This window comes from Centrocercus urophasianus, unplaced genomic scaffold (assembly GCF_019232065.1).
Source record: "Centrocercus urophasianus isolate 14NV4802_14NV808 unplaced genomic scaffold, USGS_Curo_1.0 seq_14, whole genome shotgun sequence".
NCBI classification, from domain to species: domain Eukaryota; kingdom Metazoa; phylum Chordata; class Aves; order Galliformes; family Phasianidae; genus Centrocercus; species Centrocercus urophasianus.
The window spans coordinates 2,368,580-2,385,395 of NW_024884586.1; the positions used below are offsets into that span (position 1 = coordinate 2,368,580).

Sequence of the window (16,816 nt, forward strand, 5' to 3'; positions counted from 1 at the left end):
AACATGGCTGAGGTGGTGCCGCTTCTTCTGCGGCGGGCGAGTGGCGGAGGATGCTGAGCCTCCCAGGAGCCGCCGCCGCAACAGGGGTGGTGAGGCCAGAGGCGCGCTCCTCGCAGCCATGGCCAGGCTGGCCGACTACTTCATCGTGGTGGGCTATGACCACGAGAAGACAGGTAGGTGTGGCCGCGCGCAGGGCTCCGCGGTGCCTGGCCTCTTCCCCCCTCCCCTCGCTCCTGCCCGGCCCCGGCCCCCCTCCCGCCTCCGGTCGGGAGCCGCGGGAGGAGGAGGAGACTCCTCACGCGCCGCGCCGCTGGAGGGGGCGGCCTCGCCCCGCGGGGGCTCTGCGGTCCGACGGGGCGCGGGAGGGGTCGGCGCCCCTTCGCGGGGCGGAGCGGCCCGGGAGAGCGGAGGGGCCGTACCCCGGGCCGGGCTTCTGCCGGCGGGAAGGCGGCCGCGGCGCTGCCCACCTGGCCGAGCCCCGCGTTAAGGCGCGCCTCGCGGCCTCGGCCCGCCGGCGGCTGCGGAGGCTCCTTCGGGAAAGCGCGGAACGTGCGGGGCGGCCCCGCGGAGCCGCGGGCCCCGTCCCGCCGAGCCGGAGGAGTGGGCCTGCCAGGCTCCCTGCGGGGCTCCGGCTCTAACTGCTGCTAACCCCGGCCTGCTTTGTGCTGAGCGCTACCACGCGTGCACACGCAGCCTCCGAGGGACGTTGCGGGCCGGCCGGGCTTTTCGCCACGTGTTACTGGGGTGTGCGGCATATCAGTAATTGAGAAGGGCCGTCGCTGAGCTCGGGAAGTGCTGTGGCGCTCTTTAGGAACGGGTGCCTGTCTTAGAAAATCGTTGTGGTTTTTACCTGCTTTGATGAAAGGGAAGCGGTGCTTTCTGTTATCGTTCTGTGGGTAGTTTCTGTTGTGTTTGTTTTACCATAATGTCACGTTTCTACACCTCAAGCTGGGTATATAAACCGATTTGCAAATGATCTGATTGTCAGCTGGTGCATCTGTGTGCTTCAAGTGATCCTTTGAATGTACAGCATCAATAAAGCAGTGTTTTAAAGGGTCCTGCATTTTATTTGGCTGTGCATCAAACACAAGTTGGTTACTCTAAGTGATTCTCTGAAGTAGCGACTGCTCTGAGTCTGCATTCATTCACTGTGAAGTAGTGGGAAATCAATTATTGGAGTAAGATCTCCTCATCTTTTAGGAACAATAACATCTAGAGAAAGTGTGATAGTTGTCCTTAAAGATGCAGTAGCTCACAAAATTCCACCAAGGTTCTCCTCGACTGTACTGTACCAGCATGATTCTTCCTTCAATTATGACTTGGTTTCCCCTCTGCTCACTTTGGAAATAAACCTGTCTGAACTGTAGAGGCAAAATCATGGGAAGTTTGGTATGGAGAATTTTGTTAAAGAAGATGGTCTGCTCTCACCCTCTGGGAGCATTTTGCAACATTCTCCCCTGCAGTAATAGAGAGTCCGAGTCTAAACTAATAACCAAAAAATCCAAGGGTGCTTAGAAGTTGGAGACAAAGCAAGCAAGCTGCCTTCCTAAAGGTTATGACTGATCTGATGTAGCCACTATGTGATATAAAGTTGCAAATTACGTTGGGAAGCCTCATGTTTGTAAAACGTTTTCATCTGTAGACTTTAAGCATGTGTTTAGCTTCCTGTGCATAAATTGTTTCATTATTACAATTTCTCCTTTGTATGAAGTTGTACGTATCCAAACATAACTCCAGAATCTTAATTTTAAAAGTTCATGCTTAGAAAGTAACTATTTAGACTTCATTATGTAGATTACTTCTTGTTACTTTAATGCTTTGTACTAAAAATACTTGAAGAAACAACGTTCTATTGGAGACTAGGCATGCACTGTTTTCCAAATTCCTTTACCCCCACGTGCAGGCCCATAATACATGGAGTACTGACCTTTATTTTTTCTTGTGAATGCATAGTTTACTTGATGCGCTTATGCTTCCTTGTTCATGAAAAAGCAGAGGGAAGCATTTCATGGATTCTAGACTTATTACCTGTGAAGCTCTGAAGTTTTGTTTTTGTTTTTCTTTCCTCCCCTCGTATCTTTTGCAGTGTTCTGTCCCTGTTTGAATACACTTGATTTGAATGTTGAGTCTGATTACATCTTACGCTGTTTTTCAGGGATAATCTCGGGAATGTCTTTGTATAAGCAAGCAAACAAAAATCCTTCTGTCTTCCTCGACCTGTATGGCAGCAGCAGTTTGGATAATATGCACTTGAATTTAATAAGGAAGGATGTTTATATTAACAACTGCTATGCCAAAAAAGCTCTCCTTCCTCTGCTGTCTGTCTTTCTATAGCAGCCGTCATCTATCCCAACTTCGTGTGGACTGAACAGACTCATTTACATCTGCCAGTATCTGCAGTACACTGAAAATGCAGTGAAGGGATGCTGCTTTCTTGGATAGATTATCTAGCTTTATCCAAAAACATTCACTATACTTACTGAAATATCTCGTGCAGTTTAGGAGCTTGTTTCTATGTTTTTCTATTGCAGGAGAACTTCGATTTTGATGTTAACAGTCCCTATTCTAAACAATAGAAGAATTTCTTTTTTCTTCAGATAAACTGAAAGGAGTATCCTGTGAGGATCCATGTCTCAAACATTCTGAAGTTCATTTCTATTATCCTCTACGTCCACGTAAATTGTTATTACTGCAATCCTAGTGTTGCCATCCCTGTTGTGTTAAATCTTACCTTCATTTGTGTTAACACTGTTGGACCTTCTGATGACGTGCTTTAGAATGCCGACCTGTCAAAAAGAGCTGTTTTGCTAGATATTTTGCCTGTTTTTTCCCTTTTGTGTCTGGGTTATTCTTCTATTTTATTTTATTTTTTAAATGAGTTGGCTCACCAGGGTAACAAGGAGTGCAGGATCAGCATAAAGGAGGAGTATAAGTCAGCCTGAATTTTGATCAACTTGAATTGTCGTAGGACGCTGAGCACAAAGCTGACAGCCAGGTACCTCAGCTTCCTTACTTTGGAAGAAGCACTGGTTGCCTTAGAGCAGCTCTGGTCACAGGCAGATTATTCAGGTCTGTCAGGATGCACAGAGATTCATCTCGAGTGCAGAATGAGCTTTGCCATCTACCACCCAATAGTCAGTAGGCTTCCAGGCACACAGAAAGTTAAGGACAAATCTTTTCCACAAAAGGTGATCTAATTCACCTAGGTTTCTATCTGTTTCAGACACAGTTGACAATGTTTCCATTTAAAAACTACTTTGTATCTTTCACCATGAAAATCAGCCAGTTGCTGCTGTGTATTTCAAGAATGCATTTGGAAACACTGTGTAGAATTGGATGGCAGAAGCTGCTGTCACAGCTTTTTGTTCAGCGTCTTGACAGAGCTGGAGAAACTGTGTTTAGTAAATCTTTCCTACTGATTTTAACAGTGGTGATGTGAGGGATTTCAGTGATACACCAAGGTCGATCGCTTTACTGTGTTTACTTTGCATTCACCTGGACCTTTGCTAAGGTAGATAACGACATTTGTCTCCAACGTATGCTCAATATAAAGCTGTTGTGTAACTTGACAGTGAAGGCATTTACAGAAGGCTCTTTGAAGGGAAGAGAGGTGCTAGAAAATGTTGGCCCTGGATTAAAAGCAAGACAAGATCTGGAAGATGTGACCGTATATCCGTTTTCTTTCTCCATGGAGTTTGAAGTGTTTCACCAAAAATTCCCAATTAATATGTTTGCATAACAGAGTTGGATGGAATTTAGGAAGAATACAGATGTTTGCAGAAATCACAGAAGGGCATGAGAAAATGCCCTTCTGTTTAGTTTGGTCTTGTTTTTGCTGGTAAAAACCATAGTCATAAATTTATCGCTTGAGTTTACATGTGGTGCTACATGAAAAAGGTAAAAGAGCCAATGTTTTATCTTCTTTGCTCAGGAACTGGAAGGTAAGGTTAAAAGAGAGAACTAAATACTGAATTTGTTTATTCTGCCTGCCCGGCCATAGCGGTTTTGATATAGGAAGCTGTTGTGTACTCAGCAGTTAGCTGCGAAATCCTGTGAGAGAGTGGGAGAAAATGTTTTCTGTGAGACTTGGTTGCAGTAGGAAGAGAGCCTGTGCTTTTTGTCCTTGCTGTATGTAATTACAGTGTGTATGACAGAAGGTGTGAGGCTTGTAAAAGTATAGCAGTTTTATTTGCCTGTTGTCATAACTGATAAATGCTGATTTAATGTGTAGGCTCTGTTGTGGGTGTTCCTGTTATAATTTTTATCAACTTTTCAGGGAAGCATTTCTTGTCTACTTTCAAAATCCACTAAGATAGGAGACGACACAAGACAAGTGGTTACTGATAGAGTGGGATAAATTCCTAAACAGAGCCATCAGTTTGGTGACTTTTTTTTTTTTTTTTCCTGTAGGCAGACTTACTTCCTCTGAGGGAATATTCCGTTCATGCTAATATGCTAAGATTTTGGGGGGTATTATATATTCATAGTTGGGCATTCTTGTGGGCTAGCACATATTTAAGGAGGGGATGATTTCTTGGGATCTTGTTATGCAGACTTTGTAAAACAGAAGAAGTAGAAAAATAAGGGCATCAGTGGCTTTCTTACCTGTGTTGGGACTTAATTTGGTTCAAGTGCAGTCTTGATCTGAACGTGCCAATCTCCGAGTGGGAAAAGGACCATGAAAACTAGGTTCTTCCATTCTGGGGCAAACAAATTCTTTTTGTAATTGTACTTCAGTGAAGCATCAAGTGTGCTACTGGATCTGAGTTGGAATGCAGATGTGTGTATGTCTTTGTGTTGGTAGGAGGTTACTGCAGTGGGATATGACTGAAGAAGGAAGGATGTGAGTGCCCTGAACATTTCTTAAGCGAATTAGTTGCTCTAGTGTAAGAAATTGTATCTTGTGACTTTGTTTTTGCTTGGGTTATTCTTTCAGTCCTACTTTCAGTCTCCACTACATTATAATGAAATGCAATGAGAAAAGCACTTTTCCATTACATGTGGCTGCCTTTTTTTTTTTTCTTTCTTTCTTTTTTTAATTGTGAGATAAAGCTAACATGAAAAACTACTTGCAGGGAAAAAGCTCATTTTTTTTTCTGGTAGCATTTCTTCACTGAATCTATTCAGCCTATTCTGATATATAACTAAAAAGTTGGACTCTTGTTTTGAATTATAGATCCACTAGCATTTCAGAAAAAAATGGCATGACTCAGCATAACTTTTCTTTCCTTTGAACCTCTGCTAATTAATCTTGTATTTGAACTTCTTTACTCACTTGGTCTTGCCTCCATCACAGCCATAGCAATAATATTATTTTCAACCTTTCCATTTAAATCCAGACCTTTTCTGGAATGTTTATGGTATAAATTATCTTTGTTTCCCTCTCAAACATAAGGATGTAGATTCAGTCGATGGAATTAACTTTCTTTGTAGATATTTCAAGACTAAATGGCAATAACGAAACTCTCTCTCCTTTTCTGTCCTGGATTAACATTGTGGATTATCTAACAAAAAGACGCTTTTCATGCAGCGTGTTTGTGAAAAACAGTTTGTTATGCAAGTCCAAATACTGTTTAAGCACTGCCTTTCTATAACTGCAAGCATATTTTTCAGTGGGGGACAATGAGAGTGATGTTTAGCTCCTCCAGCGTCACAAGCGTAGTAGTCTTGTCTCACAACACTGGGGTAGATAATTATTCTGCTGTTGTAGTTCACTGACATGACTTTAAAATACCAACCACCTCTCTGCCTACTGATTCTTATGAAGTAAAAAAATGAAGGGAAACCAGAGTCACCGCGGAAATCATTTCCAGATAAGAAGCAGTAGATTCACTTCTCAACTTCGATAACACCAGTGAAAGTTGTGTCTTACAAATATACACTGCTAATTAGGAAGCCCTCCTTTGAGTCATCTCTTAATTTACTCTTGAGCAGTAGCGTAAGATCTTGCAGCTCATTGCTTATACAGTGAAAGTAATTATTTCTATTGATGAACTCTATTGGTGAGATTATTTTTCTTCTGTTTGGTGTTCTGGAGCTTATATTCCAGTTATACGAGTCTGTTGAAATAAACTATTCCTTTGGTGCCAGTGGTGTATTCTGAAGTCAAGGACAATCCAATTAGTGTTGATTGGGATTTGGCAGCTAAATCCCAGCTCACTGAGTCGAGAACATGCTTGTTATTGCTTATCTGTTAGTGACTGAATACGTGATGATTTCATTTCAATACAGTTCTCCATTTTCTGCAGATTGTATGATATGAAAGGATGGCATCGATGAACACAGTTCCACTTTGTTTGCTTTGTAATACTCTGCGTATGGAGGTAAATATGACAAAATAATCACAAATTTTCTGTTGAACTGGATGTAGGTAGCATGCTTTGTGCCACAGCCAGAACCATTATTGGAGATAGTGCCATTCCAGATACTCACTCTGAGGTTTTGTGTAGGTGTGGTAGGGTAATGTTAATATACAGAATATATAAAATCCTCGTAATCCTGGTTAGAAATTTGGGACAGCAGCATACAAAACTACACTGGACTCTAAAAGGCCTCAATGGGTAAAGAGACAAAAGAGTGTTACTGAGGTTACAAAATCTTGGAAATGCGTAGGATTAACATCCTTTTAACATGTTCTGAATGTATGTTCATAGGATTGAAGAACATACTTCAAATTAAAAAAAAAAACCACTATCTTAGACTTGGGTAGGTCTTGGGTAGGCTGGGCTGGAGAATTCTATTTAGAGTGTGATTTACATGTTGGACCTGATAAAATTGTAACTCAAAGGAAGATGAGACATCCTGGTGTAGTATTTCAGAGATACTTGCAAATGCAGAATGATGATTCTAGAGTCTTGAGTTTGGTTGTGGAAAAATGTGCTTTGGGAAATGAGTTATTAACATCAGCAGTATTGCGTGTTGTCAGTTGGCGGCGTCCTCTTTGAGCTCAGTAGTGGGCTGTGGTTCGTGTTCATGTAGCTTGAGAATCCTTGCTCTGTATGGCAGGGGTGACTCTTCCTGCTTGCTCACCTTGGCCTATCCTGGTATTTTGGGATTTTCTGTCATCTGGTTTGATTTTCCAGTCTAACCTTGGAAGAATATCAGACCTTAATGTATCTCTTTATTTCTTCCCTCTTTCCCTTCTCTTTTAGTCTCTGCTTAGCCAATTCTATCTTTTATGTACTTTTTTTCTGATATCAAGTCCTTTTGTCCAGTCAGTCCAGTTTCTCCCATTTTTTTTCAGCTTTTCTTCTTGGCTGTTTACGAGTAGGTGTTGATTCTGCTGGGAACTGAGACAAGGTACTGTGTCTGTGCCTCTTATTAGGCACACCTTCCACAGAATCACAGAATGGCCATGGTTGGAAGGGACCTCAAGGATCATGAATCTCCAACCCCCTTGCCACATGCAGAGCATCCAACCTCCCCATTTAATACCAGACCAGGCTGCCCAGGGCCCCATCCAGCCTGGCCTTGAACACCTCCAGGGATGGGGCATCCACAGCCTCTCTGGGCAGCTGTTCCAGCACCTCACCACTCTGTAAAGAATTTCCCCCTGACATCCAACCTAAAACTTCCCTCCCTCAACTTAAAACCATTTCCCCTTGTCCTGCAGTTATCAACCCTTTCAAAGAGTTGATTCCCCTCCTGTTTGTGGGCTCCCTTTAGGTACTGAAAGGCTGCAATGAAGTCACCCCGCAGCCTTCTTTTCTCCAGGCTGAACAAGTCCAGCTCCCTCATCCTGTCTTTGTAGGGGAGGTGCTCCATTCCCCTGATCATCTTTGTGGCTCTCCTCTGGACCCTCTCCAACAGCTCCCAGTCTTTCCTGCACTGGGGGCTCCAGACCTGGACGCAGTACTGCAGATGGGGCCTCACAAGAGCAGAATAGAGGGGGACAATCACCTCCCTGTCCCTGCTGGCCACCCCTCTTCTGATGGAGCCTAGGATCCCATTTGCTTTCTGAGATGCAAGAGCACACTGCTGGCTTGTGCTAAGGTTTTCATCCATCAAGACCCCCAGGTCTTCTCTGCAGGGCTGCTCTCAAGGACGGCTCCTTCCAGTCTGTATGGATGCCTGGGATTCCTCCTACCCAAGTGCAAAACCTTGCACTTTGCTGTGTTGAACCTCATTAGGTTCACTCAGGCTCACCTTTCCAGCCTGTTGAGGTCCCTTCCTTCCACTGTGTCAACCGCACCACTCAGCTTGGTGTCATCAGCAAATTGCTGAGGGTGAACTTGATTCCACAGTGGTTGTTAGCGCAGAAGGGTTGATCTTATTCTCACCTTTGGGCATGAACAAATGCTGAGTGGCTGATAAGACAAGCATTGAATATCTTACTTTAGATTAAATCTTCAGATGTTTAATGGTTAAAATAAATATCTGCTCATCAGATAAGCACAAAGGACAGGTAATGCTTATGGCTGTGAGCTGTTTGCTTATCTAAAAAGTATTGCACTTGTAGCACAATAAACCTTGTAGTTTCAGCACTGCTTTAATGAACACCTCATTTATACATTTTCATTGTGTATGGGTAACTTATGCATTTGTGCTCCTACTAAAGAAATGTAGGTCCATGACTTTTGTTCTATGAAATACAAATAAATGACAGTATATACTACTAACAAATACTGTTGACTTTTGAAAAAGTACGGAGTTGTGGTCTTTGCTATTAGCAAAGCATAAAGATAACTGCAATAGGCATTAATATTTTAAATGCTGGTGGATGGACAGTGTAAATTAGGAAACTGTTTTCTAATGTTTCTAATTTCTAATGTTTTCAAACTGTGTTTCGTAAGAATTTAAACGGCATAAAAAGAGAAAGCCACGTGCTTTGTTCTTATAGTGCTATTTCTCCATAAGCAGTCTCTTTTTCTCCTCCCAAGATCTACAGTAGTTACAAAGCTTGAGCAATGACTGAACTTCTACTGTTCTATATTGTTGGTATATGCTGCTTTTAAACTGTTGAATACAGGTCATTTTAGTAGTAGTCACCAGAACTCTTCATTGTCCTTTTGTCTTGATCAGTAACTTGTGAAGGGGAGAGAAGTGAGGTTTTTGTAAAGCAGTTTAGCCTGCTGCTTCTGTCTGAGCAATGGATCAGGCCCTGAGTGCAGTTAAAGCACTCAGTTTGACTTCCTCGTTAAGGGACAGTTGCCAAAGCACTGCCTTTGATTTTGGGGGATTCACCTCATGTTTCTTGGAAAGTAATGAATGACTTATTTTATTTATTTATTTTTTCATGAGGAGCTGCTTAATTTGGCAAAACAAACAGCTGAAAGTGCATGTTCCTCATGATCAGTAAGTTTCATCAGTGGTAGACAGTCCAAGGTTTGGCATGGATACTTTTAACAGTGTTTCTAAAACATAAGTTAACTAAGTGCATGCACAGAATGAAGTGATGCATTCCATGGAAATAAGTGGTCAGAGCTGAGAGTTGGTGTTCAGAAAAGCATGCCAGTTCATAGGGCTGTAGGAAAACAAGTTTTCTCTCTAGATTTTTATTTTATTTTTTCTTATGGGTACTTAAAATAACCACTAAAGTTTTAATAACAACTGGTCAACTTTGCTGAAGCGATTGAAGATAATGCCTGTGGAAGACTTAGATTTGCCCTTTGGCCGGGGGGCAACTGTTCATACAGCAATTTTAGACACCCTGCCTGCTCCTTGCTGGTTCGGCTGATGAGCTGACGTTTCGACTCAAGCTGCTTGTAAGTGTGCTTTAAGCTGAGACACCTGAGTTTGTATTGACATGACTGAAGCACGAGACTCTTGTTCCCAGCTTGGGGAGCGCAGATAGTTTTCAGCAGAAAACTGCTGAAGAAGAGTGAGAGGTGTTCACATCCCTAACCATCACAGTGGGTTTTAGTAGGACTGGAGTGCCAAGGCTGTGCTGTGTCAGCTGTGATGACACTGTAACCTGGCAGGACAGCCAAAGTCATGTTTTCTCAGTTACAGGCAAGCGGGAAGAAAACAAAACCATGCGGACCCACGTTTGCGATTTGGAACTCAAACTCTTATTTCAAAAGATTCTCTTTCCTGTTTGATTAATCTGCATAAATAATGATACTCATTTTGCCACTGAATAAACAGTGTTGATTCAAGCCGTGATACTTTTATAGGGTTGTTGTTTCAGTGCTGTGTTTTCCAAATATTTTGTTTATAGTGTTTATTGTGAAGAGAGATGAGATCATACGTATTTCACAAAATATCCTTGCAGAGGCCATTTTTATTATTATTTTTTTCCCTTGCTGCTTGGCCATGCTTTTGGAAGAGACAAGGCTGTCACTTGAAGCTTTTTATTTTTTGTGTGCATGTGGTCTTGAAATGTATTCAGAAAACATGCCTTCCAGCCTTGTCAGATGTTTGTACTTTTTTGTTGTTGTTGTTTATAAATTATTTTTGCTTGTGTGTTTTTCTGCTTGTATATTGATTTCTTTATCTTTTATGAAATTGTGGTTCATTTCTTAGTAACTTGTCCATTTTTAGAATATTGCTTTCAAGAATTTGTGGCTTCACTGGTGCTTCACTCTCTAGATGTGGTCTAGGCTCTCAATAGTCTCTGTTTTTGATAGTCTAGTAGAAGGCAGGAGATACTGTTGAAACAGGTCCTGTTTAGCCTTGGTTTCTTTATCTGTGAATGTTACGATAGTGGATAGCACCTCCGGGAATCATCTGATCCATTCTTTGCCTCAGGCCACAATTAGCTTTGGCTTTCATTGGTCTTGCTGGGTGTCTGTCTAACTCATTCTTAGAACCCCCCAGTGGCAGCAGGTTCACGGCTTCCAGTGGCAGACTGCTCTGCTGCTTCTCTTTCTGACCTCTAGAAGAGCTTTCAGAGTATTTACCTTAAGTACTTTTTTGATACTGTTTTAATCTTATTCTTCTTGAAGTGTGGCGACCAAACTGCATATGGTGATTTACATGAAGTCTTGCCAGTACTGCAAACGACACTTGTTATTTCCTGGCTGTGCAGGCAGTTCAGTTCCAGTGTGTAGACGTCACTGTGATTTTTTTTTTTTCTTCTTTCCCACACAGCACCTACACTTCCTTAGTGTTATACTTTAACTTCTGCATCCCTTTTAATCAAGCTGCTACCCAGCTAATTGGCCTTCCCGTGTGTGTGCAGTTGACTGTTCTGTCCTACCTCTGAAACACTGCATTTCTCCTCTACTGTTTTTCATAACGTTACCCACTGAAGGTAATTTTGAATTGTGATTTTGCCCTCTGATGTGCTTATCTACTTTTTCTGAAAGTAATTTCTGCATGTGTTTATACACACATAGGTGAAAGGGCATAGAACAGCTTCTGGTATGTTTTATGTGTCAGTCTGTAGTGTTTTTAATAAAACATCCTAAAACTGAAACTGAGCATTGAGCCCCATAGTGACTTGCATATTGAGATGCAATGAATACTTTTTCAAATATGATTTAATATGTTTGCAGAACAAGTATTCTGTTGATGTTCCCAGACGTTAAATTCCAGGTGCTTTATGGTATATTTAAATACCATTTAATAATTATTATAAATTTAATTATGTTTTATTTATAAATAAATCAATTTAACAGTTTATTTTGCAAGCAACAGAACTAAGTGACATCTTTCTGCACGTTTCTCTTGTGCATGCCAAGTAATGCTTCTCCTGGAGAGGCAGCAAGGTCCTCCAATACTTAATTGTTTTTAAGCTCTGGTTCACTGGCCATTGTGACTGGGGTTAAAGGCACTTAATCACTTAGACCTTGCTTGGATGGGGAACCTATCCAAAAGTGGTATTCTTAGTTGCAAAGACTTAATTGACTCTTATTTGGAAGGCTACATGCTTTCCTTTGCAATAAAGGTGTTACGCTACTGTGTGCTCCACCTAGTATTCTGAGCTGGCTGCAAGTTAACAGAACATAACTTATTTTGGGCTCAGATTCAAGTCGTACTTAATTGTTTGCTAGAATGTGGATGCTGCTCTGTTTTTTCCAATTATGCTCTATTTTCAAGCAAGCAGTTCCTTGGGTTTCTTAGAACTGCAAAGTGTGGGCTGAGGATTATGTTGTTTTGTTTTTTTTTTTAAATTTTTTACTGCTAATGATGCGTGCATTGGAAATGCATTTTGACTTGTAGAATCTTGGCAATCTGGCTTGTTTATGGGGAGAGAGAATACAGTAAGGGAATCTGTCACTTTGGGTTACTGGGACAATGAGCACAGAATCATGTTTTATTCTTGCAGTAGATTTTTAAGAGAATTATCTCCAACTGAAGGAACGTACTCATTGTTTAATTCACAAACGAGTGTTTATTTTAAAACTGTTTACTTCTTCATGCTTTTTCACTTTGGTTCCATAAGTATTTACCAGCATTTGCTGTACTCGTGTAGGTATGCGTGGGGATCAGGTGAAATAATGTTACTGCTCATGGGAAAAATAGAATTCACGTGATAGGAAATTGAGCTTTTGTTCTGAACTGATTGCTGGCATTAGGAGGACTAGCAATGCAGAGTAACATTTCAGATGTTTCAAAGTTCTAGTGTGTAGATTTAAATGGAATTTGATGCAGTATTATTTTTCATATCTCTTATAAATGTTTGCATTCTTTGTGTTGATCCCCACTTAGTTTAAGTCACTTTGGCAGCTGCATTCTTGTGAAAGGAGGGGGTGAAATAAACTGTTAACCTTTGAAAGTTGCAATACAAACAAATACTGTTTAACTTGTGGAAATTTGTGGATGTTTCAAACAATGGTGTTAATTTTGATTGCCTTTTTGAAGTCAGCCTATTCTTTTTGTTCTTGGTTTGGAAACTAAACATATTGTTTGAGACTTTTCTGCAGCTGTGAAGAACAAAGTTGGTCATGCAGTAGCTTAGTAAGGTGACATCATGAGTTGGTTTTGACTACTGTGTGATAATCTTTCTTTTGCGGTTGTAAACGTGATTGCTGGTGTGTACTTATTTCCACTTGGTTTAAATCATGGAGGTATTGATGCAGTTGCATTTTGTGGCTAGTTACTTGACCCTATTGTTCAGGGCTATTGGTGTTTTGGCCTAAAAATCATTCTTCTCCAGCTGTGCCACAGTTTCTTGTAAAAGGAGCTTCAGGTAAATTGTTGTATCTTTCTTTTAGATGCTCTTGGGCTGCTGGAGGGTAGCTCTGTGATGTCTGAATGGTGACACTAGCACTGTTGCAGTGTCTGAGCACTTGGGGCCCAAGTCTTGAGACCATCTTAGGTTGCTTTACAAAGGTGCCTTATATTGGGTTCAGCTAGTAGAAATGATGAGTGGCCTCATCTTTGGCATTAATGCCGTTTTGGCGAGAGGATGAGGAGGTAGTTTTTGTTAAATACATATGGGCTATAAGATATGCTCACTCTTACTGGAAAACTTTGTTTTTGATGTGGTTTTAGTCTATAGTCAGTCCAGACAAAATATTTGTCCTACCAGGATATGTGAATCATTCTTTGTAAAGTTTCATTTGTCATCTGTGTTCTGAAAAATGTTTTGTGTGAGGGAAACGTTGACTACTGTCAGTAATTTTATTGTTAATGGGCGTTTTTACAGCTGCTAGGCAAAAATTGTGCTTGGGTGAGATCAAAATATTATTTAATTTTTTCATTGTACTGGAAGCACAGGAAACGCAGAGGGTGGGAAACTTCCAAATGACTCTTCACTCCTCGTCACCTGTAGGTGAGCAATGTTGTGCACGCTTACAAAAATAAAACAGAACACAAAAAAACCCAACCAAACAAAAAGCAACCCAAGGAAAAAAAAAACCTAGCAGCTGTTTGTTTCTGGGAAGAGAGAGAACTGCTCCTTCATCCTGTGTGCACAGCTGATACTTGCAGTTTGAGTAGAAAAAAATACTTCGAATTTCCTTCACTGGTGCATGATAAAAAGATAAAAAAATAAAATGTTTATGGTATTAAATTAGCACTTAGGATTGAGTAATCATTGACTTACTTTCCTTTTCTTTGTTGTATGGTTTTAAAAGACACTAAGAGCGTGTGAATGCAGGTGGGGAGGGAGGGCGATGGGTGAAATTTTATATGAACTTTCTGTGTCTCCTTACCTGAAGGAATGCAGCAGTCGCTCTGCTGAAGCTGAGGGGGAAATAATGTTCTAGTAGACAACTGAGATGACCTTTCAGTTGTAAAATGCAAATTTTGAACAAATTCTAAGTAGATCTGCTATCAGGAAGTTTGATCGTGTTGTATGTAGAAATGGCATCTGTAGCAATGGGAACACGTACAGCTCCCTGTTCCCCTTCCTCTCACTAAAGAAGTGTGGATCTGTGAATACTTGGAGGAAGTGTTATATTTTAACAAGAAGCAAAAAAGAGTAAAGGAACTAGGAGGGGGTTTTAGAGGTTATGGTTGCTGTCTTTTAGGCAGTAAGTGTGCAGCATGCAGAAGAATGGTTCTGATAGTGCAGTAGAGAGAGCTGCAAAGGACTTGGAATTCAAAGCTTCTTATTGCAGAGCCTTTAGAAGTAGCTCAGCATTACATCTATTTTTCAGAGCAAACATTTTGTGTGATGATATATGCTAAGTATTTTACTGATTGGAGTTCAAATGTGAGTGGCTTGAGCAAGCTCTGAGACAGGAATTTGCAGTGCTGTATGGAGCTTTGAGTATATGCTTGATTTAAGGTGCATACCTGAGAAATGGGTTGAATTGGATCTTTGCAGCACCATCATTGGATGGGCTGTCAAAAGGCCCTTACGGTATTTTCCTGTCTTTACAGCTTTCAGACTCGGGGAGGGTTGTTTCGATGTGAGTGGTGAAAAAGATGTATGGAGATACTGCTTTCGAGAAAAAGGAAATGAGGACAGAGGGGATTTGTCTGACTGTGCTGTAGTTCATAAACATGGTGCTCAACGTTTCAAATGAGCTGTTATGAGTCTGAGCCATGAGATATTTGAGAATACTTTGAACTTAGATGTTAATTTTTAACATAGTTGGCAAATACTACTCAAAAGTAATTTCACATCTTCAAAAGTCACAGTTATTCCCCAGCTCTGGAGTGACAGTTTGGCCTGTATAAAGCAACATTAAGCTACTCAGATGTTGCAATTTAGCAGGAAATGTGGATCTTTCAAATAGATTTTTGGGTCAAGTATATATTTCCTTGGGTTCCAGGCGAGTACTTCTTCCTGAAGAAGTTGCTGCGGGGGTGGGTTATCTTTTCTTCCAAAGTAGTGGTAGTATTTCTCTGTTTTAATATTTACCTGTAATAGTTTTGTTTGTTTGGTTGTTTTTTTGTTTGCTTGTTTGTTTCCAGAACAGTGGCTAACTATTCTGATTTCTCTGTTAATGCAAAGCTTTTTTTTTTGCCTATAATTGTGTAGTGTATTTTTAACTTTGAAAGCTCGGAAGTGTGAGTACTCTGGTAAATTTTTCTGTTTTTCCATTGACAATAAGCTGTGCAAAGAAGTCTGAGACAAATTGATGACAGGTAGGGATTTGCAGTGAGATTATTAGATGCTGTATGCAAGCCCTGTAACTTTTTTTTTTGTACATTTCTATGGAAACTTTTAGTACTTTAGGTAATAGAGGTCCTCAGAGTTTGGAGCCCTCAGATACAGGAGTGGGTTCTGTCGTGTCCATCACTCAAGCACCTGATAACAGTAGGTTTTCAGAGTGTAGTGGCCAGCCATTTGAGGGAGGTCATACATAGGAAGCATTCACATGATGAAGAAAGATCTGCTTCTGCTGTGCCAAAATGTGTTCAGTTTTGTTTTAGTTTTGTCTTTACCTTGCATTTTCAGGAAAGCCCCTTCACTAAATCTTGTCAGCCTCTGTGTGGTTCAGTAACAGGGTGGTGAGGTGCAGAGCGTTGTTCAGCTTGTGTTCTCTGAGCTCCTGGTGCTCTAACTTCAACATACTGAAAGCACATGCCATCATTAGTTCTTCATGCTCTGCACGCAAATAAAATACTTTGTAGGGGAAGGAAGCACCAGGAACATTATCTTGACCTGAGGAGGCTTGGAGTTGTGTTTAACGGTTGTTCTGGCTGTGTTCCTGCTTTGGTTTCATTATTTCTTGGCATTTACATCTGTTCTGCTTCTGTTCATATATGGTTAATATATTCTATGATTATTTTCTATGTAAGTAGAGCATAACTTGAAACATAATTGGAGTGTATGGAAAACCACTTTAGTTTAAGGAAAGATGACTTCATTCTAGTTGCACTTCTGAATATTTTTGTTGCAATATCAAATGTCTTTTTGTCATAGTGATTGGTTCTGCATGATGTATCAAGTCTATAGAGGGCCAACTTATTAGCCAGCATTGTTCCTGATGTAAATAAAATCCTCCAAAAGTCACTGTGGATTTTTTCTTCTTATATTCTTTCACTGCACACGATAAAACAGCAGCAACAAAAGAGAATAACCAAGCGAGATGTTTTCCCCAGTGGACTTCATGTTCTTTAGGTTTGTATATACATTGAAGAGATAAAACTGAAAACAGGAGTGGAATTAGAACTCATCCTTTTCTGTTATATTGCAATGATAACAACTTTTGTGCAGGAAAGTGGTGGATGAGTAATGAGATGGGCTGAGAAAAATCCTTTGCTAAAGGTTGAGACTGGGGTAATGAAGAAGCAAAAGGAAGAACAGAAGGATAGAGGCAGACAGTGTGCCCAGCAGAAGCAGAGGGCTGGAAGTTTGCTGTTACCTTAGTTACAGTTAAATTGGAGTAGGTGCCATTCCTCCAAGAAGTTGGCTTGGTTCATAGGAAGAAGCTCTTGTATCTGACTGGTAGATTTTTGTTTGTTTGTTTTATTAGTATTGATGATGCTCATTGGATGTATTCCATTCTTACAAAGGTTCTTTTTTTTTCTC

General features: G+C 40.9%; 1 protein-coding gene across 4 annotated transcripts in view; it reads left to right on the forward strand.

Annotated features, from left to right (window-relative positions):
* The first annotated feature begins 2 nt into the window (after nucleotides 1–2).
* The window catches only part of SBF2 (SET binding factor 2), a 238,330-nt gene continuing 221,516 nt past the window's right edge, over nucleotides 3–16,816 (forward strand). For 3 of the 4 annotated variants that reach the window (XM_042813556.1, XM_042813558.1, XM_042813557.1), the window contains exon 1: nucleotides 3–173. In XM_042813556.1, the coding sequence (XP_042669490.1) occupies nucleotides 119–173 (55 nt within the window). In that variant the 5' untranslated portion in view covers nucleotides 3–118. The remainder of the gene's footprint in view (nucleotides 174–16,816) is intronic. The other variant, XM_042813560.1, reaches the window with a different exon arrangement.